This window comes from Mytilinidion resinicola, assembly GCF_010093595.1.
Source record: "Mytilinidion resinicola strain CBS 304.34 unplaced genomic scaffold BDZ99scaffold_5, whole genome shotgun sequence".
NCBI lineage: Eukaryota > Fungi > Ascomycota > Dothideomycetes > Mytilinidiales > Mytilinidiaceae > Mytilinidion > Mytilinidion resinicola.
In genome coordinates, this window is record NW_022985441.1 from 1812764 (window position 1) to 1817441 (window position 4678).

General features: G+C 40.9%; 1 protein-coding gene across 1 annotated transcript; it reads left to right on the forward strand.

The window, feature by feature from the left end:
• Nucleotides 1-1810: 1810 nt before the first annotated feature.
• Nucleotides 1811-2276, forward strand: BDZ99DRAFT_256446 (uncharacterized protein). Its single transcript, XM_033713742.1, has one exon. It carries the CDS (start codon nt 1908-1910, stop codon nt 2214-2216), a length of 309 nt encoding a protein of 102 aa, XP_033580412.1. The 5' UTR covers nt 1811-1907; the 3' UTR covers nt 2217-2276.
• Nucleotides 2277-4678: the final 2402 nt, after the last annotated feature.

The window sequence follows — 4678 nt, forward strand, 5'->3', positions numbered from 1 at the left end:
AGATATATAGATATATAGATATATAGATATATAGATATATAGATATATAGATATATAGATATATAGATATATAGATATATAGATATATAGATATAGATATAAATAAGGTTCTAAGCTATTATTATTATTATTATTATTAGATTCTATTAGGCCGATTTAGCTCCCGTTAGGGTCCATGCGGCAGTGCTATCTAGGTTTTATTTACAAGGGGAAATCGTTCGCTCTATAGCGGTCGGGTGAAAACCTTGTTTTCTACAGTGTATAACGCCTTGCGTTTATTTTTGTTCCTACGCAGCTGTGGGGGACGCGTGGCAGCTCTATAAGCATCGCCACAGAGTAAGCCATTTTAATGCATTCTCCAGGAAGGATCCGGTGTCCGTGGGGCCTAGGATTTAGGGTTGTACGGTGTCCAGATGGTTGGTAAGGTCCGGGGGTCCGCGTTAAGGCACGTGTGCTATACTGTACACGCGTGCCCTTTTCTTAAAAGCAGAGACACTGAATTTAAGGACAATAGGAAATGGGGGGGGGGGGGGGGGGTTGCCCTGTTGCGGGCGTGCCTGTAGCTATATAATATGCATGCGTGTATATATGCGTGCAGGCGTGCAGATATTATTCTTATAGTGTGGCTATATAAGTTGGCTGGGCTATATAGCCAGCTTTTCTATTGCTATCTTTCTAGCTATAAAGAGGTAGGGTAGAAGGTCTATCTAGTGCAGGAACTATTATAAAACGGCCTTATTTCCCTTATAGTCTTTATATAGCTGTATATATCTTTGTTCTAGCTTTAAAAAATATATTGCCTCTACTATTATAGTATTATTTGTAGTATATTACTATATACTTTAGGGACACGCAGGTGTAGGGTAATTAAGCACCTTTATATAGTACAGGTATATATTAAGCCCTATATATTCCGTTTATAGAAGCGTAATAATTAAGCTTTTAGCTTTAGTAAGCTTATAGTATTTAGCTGCCTAACTTTTATTCTACTTTATATTAAAGGCCGGTATAGGGGGGCCCCTCAGCAAGACGAAACTCAAACAACTCGAAACAGCACAAAACCACTGCCTCCGGCGCATCTCGGGGGCCTACAAGTCAACACCTACCAAGGTGCTAGAGCACGAGACGTCCTGCCCCCCTCTCAGGCTAAAGCTGGAAAAACTAGCGGTGGCCTACATGGACAGGACACGTGAGGGGCCCGCCCGCACGTACATCAACCAGATATGCAGCGACATAAGAAGCGCTATCAGGAACAAATACGGTGGCCGAGGAACGCCCCGGCTCGGCCCCAGCAGACGCGATATACTCCGTAGGCAAGCGGTAGTCGCCGTCGGAAACATTACCCGGTTTAAGGGCGAATCAGACAACTCATACAAACGTTCGAGACGCTCAGCGATTGCCACAGCGTACGAAGATAGGTGGAAGGAAGAATGGGAGGCCTTCCGGAAAAGGCCACGAAGAGGACCCCCTACGCCGGCGCTTAACACTAAGTGGCAGGAGCGCTATAAATATATACACAGCAAGCTTACTAAAGTGGAAAGTATAATTATTATAAACTTGCGGACAGAATATATAGGGTTTAATAAGTACCTATACAGGATAAGAGTACTAAACCACCTAACACTAGTGTGCCCCTGCAGGGCCAGCCAATAAACACTATAATATATAGTTATAAACTGTAAATAGTATATAGAGGGCAGAAATAAACTATTTAGGAAAGCTAAAACCAGAACCTATAAGAAGCTATATAAAGACAGGGGCACTATTAAGGCCCTAGCCTAATAGTTCCTCCAGTAGAAGAAACTCCTACTAGAAGTCATCACGGGCTCGTGCACGCTACGGGCTCGTGCACGCTTTGATCACGCATCACCACCAACTTCAAAACCTCACAACTCAATCAAATATGAATGGATTTCTACCAAATTGAAATACAAGAGGCTTTTGGTGTTTCACTTTCATTCTATAACCACCACGGAGTCGTCGTGCCATTTGGGGGGGTTGCGCATTCGCTGAGGCCGGCCAGAGGTCGCCTTCACAACCCCATCCTCCCCCTCACACTCCTGCTCAGCAGAAGGCTCCTCAAGAATAGTGAATACAACCGTCTTAGCCTTCTGCTTCTGCTGCATCAACTTGCTCTCCTCTTTGAGCTGCTTGTTGAACTCACGTGCATAACGAGCATCATCTGCAGCGCGCTTCTTCTCGCCCTCAGCATCTAGCTGATGCTTTTTCTTAGTAGCTTTGCTAGCCTTCGTCATTTCCTCAATTCTTTGCTTGTCATCCTTTGCTAGCTGCCTGCGCACCTTATCCTCTGCCTTGCGAGCAATATCAGCTTCCTTAGCATCCTCCTTCTCTTAGTACAGCTCACGTGCCTGCCGCACCTTATTAGGTGAATAGACAATAGCTCTACCACTATTATTAGAGGCTAGAATCTGAAAGAGATTCTTCTGCCTTTTCCTCTTCCTCTATTCTATCTTAAACGCTTCCTAGTAGCCTTAAATACAGCTTTAAAAAAGTAAATTAGTCGCCATAAGCTTATAAATATCCCGGGTGAGAGCCCTTACTTGTCTATCGGTCTTGGATCGAACTACATCCTCTACCACCTTTTTTAGCCGAGTTTCTATCTTCTTCCTTTTTAATATTAAATTAGTCTAATACTGTATTAGGATCCCAGGGGTGTATACTAGTCCTTTTCCACCCACTAGCTATATTCTTTAGTATTATAGCCTTCTCCTATACTATCTAGAATATCCTAAAGAAGTCCCTTTTTATAAAGCGTAAGAATCCTTTAGAATTTAAAATAAACCGGTTTAATTTAGTTAAGTAGTAAATAGCTAGAGAAGAGAAGAGAAAGACATCTAGAGGCTGAAGCCGGTAAGTTAAATAAGGAGGATAAATAGCTAGGAGAATCTTATTCTTATAACAGTACTTAATAAACTTTATATTCACGTGAAAACTGTGCCTATTAATAATAAGAAGCCTCTAATCTTTTCTAGCCTTTTCCTTTATCTCTCTATTAAAGATCTTTAACTACTAAAGGCTAAGGTTGTTATTAGTCTATCTAGAAGGTGTTAATATAAAAAAGCAGCTATATTTATTAGGGTCGAAATCCTCTAGCTATATATCCTGGACGTTGTTTATTATAGCTTAATAGATAAGTATTAGAAAAAGTGCTGTATAGTCTGCGCAGATAGCTGCTACTACTATAATCTACTCTCTATTTCTATCCTGGATAATATTGCGCATTCTTCCTAACTTAAAGGTATTCCTGCTAAAGATCCTTCTTTTCTTCTTTATTTAACTAATAAAAAAGCCCTTTTTATTTATATTCCAGGTATTTCCTGGCTGTATATTATATTCCTGCATCTTTTATCCTAAAAGTTTAAAGTAGAGGCTGTAATACAGCGCTAAATTAGCTCTCTTCCTTAATTTGTTAATAGGAAGGAGGTATCCTAATCTAAGGTGTTTTAAATGCTGTTTAACCCAGCGCGAAGCCTAGTTAATTCCTGGCATAATCCCAGCTATTGCTGAGGCTAGATTTCGCACTATTTAATGCGTAGGAGGAAGCCCCCTTTTAGATAGGTTGTTAATGTATTTAATAAGAGCCTTAGACTGCCTAGGGGTAAGAACCTGTTAAGAATTGTATCTATCTGCTTTACTACCAGTTTTCCCACGGAAGCGCTTGGAGAGGGTGCTTCTGTTAATCCCATGCTTGTCGGCCATGGCCTTGATGTTCGTTTTCTCTTAGAGGTAAAGCTCCGCGATTGCAGCTTCAATTTTATCCATTTTTAATCGAAATTTGTTGAAAATTAGTGGAGTTATAGGGTGTAGAAGAATAAGCGGTGAGGGGTGAAAAGCGTGCACGAGCCCGTGATAACTTCTATACCTTTTAATGGCCAGGGAAATAGTATAGGAGTAAATCCCCCTATTTAATAACAATCCACCTATTTAGCTATAGCTCTACTCTATACTACCTTACTGCTATAGTAAATCCGCCTATTCTATATTAACCCGCCTATTTTACTACAGTACTCCTATTTTAAGCGGCCTTCCCTTACTACAGCAGCCCGCCTACACACCTATAATATACCTATATAGCCTTAACCTTTCTATTTTATATTAATCCACCTATTTAGGGCGCATTACCCCTAAGCCTACGTCTAAGCATAGAACAGCCCTGTCTATAGTATATATATAGCAACCTACTAACTATTTACTTTAACCCCCGGCTTTATAGAAAAGTATATATATATACCACCTGCAGGTGTGCTTTTATACTAATTATAAACCAGCTTATATCTCTAAAATCTAATTAACTTAACCTAAACCTAGAAAAACAACTTAACCTAGAACCCTAGAAGGATTTATAATAATACACTATAATATTAGAATAAAAATAAGCGATATATTTCTTTGTTCTATTATCTATATATATATATAGGGGAGCGCTACTGGTACACCCCCTTTTCACTACACGTACACCCCCTAATCGCTACACGTACACCCCCCCCCCCCCTCTTGGCGCTTCACCACCTTCTGATTGGCTCGGAAAGCCCGGAGCTTCCTCCGGGCATTCACCTTTACGTCTCTCTACACGTGATGCTATACGCAAGGCCGTACGTGATGCTATGCACGAGGCCGTACGTGAGCTCGTATGTGAGGCCATACGTGATGCTATACA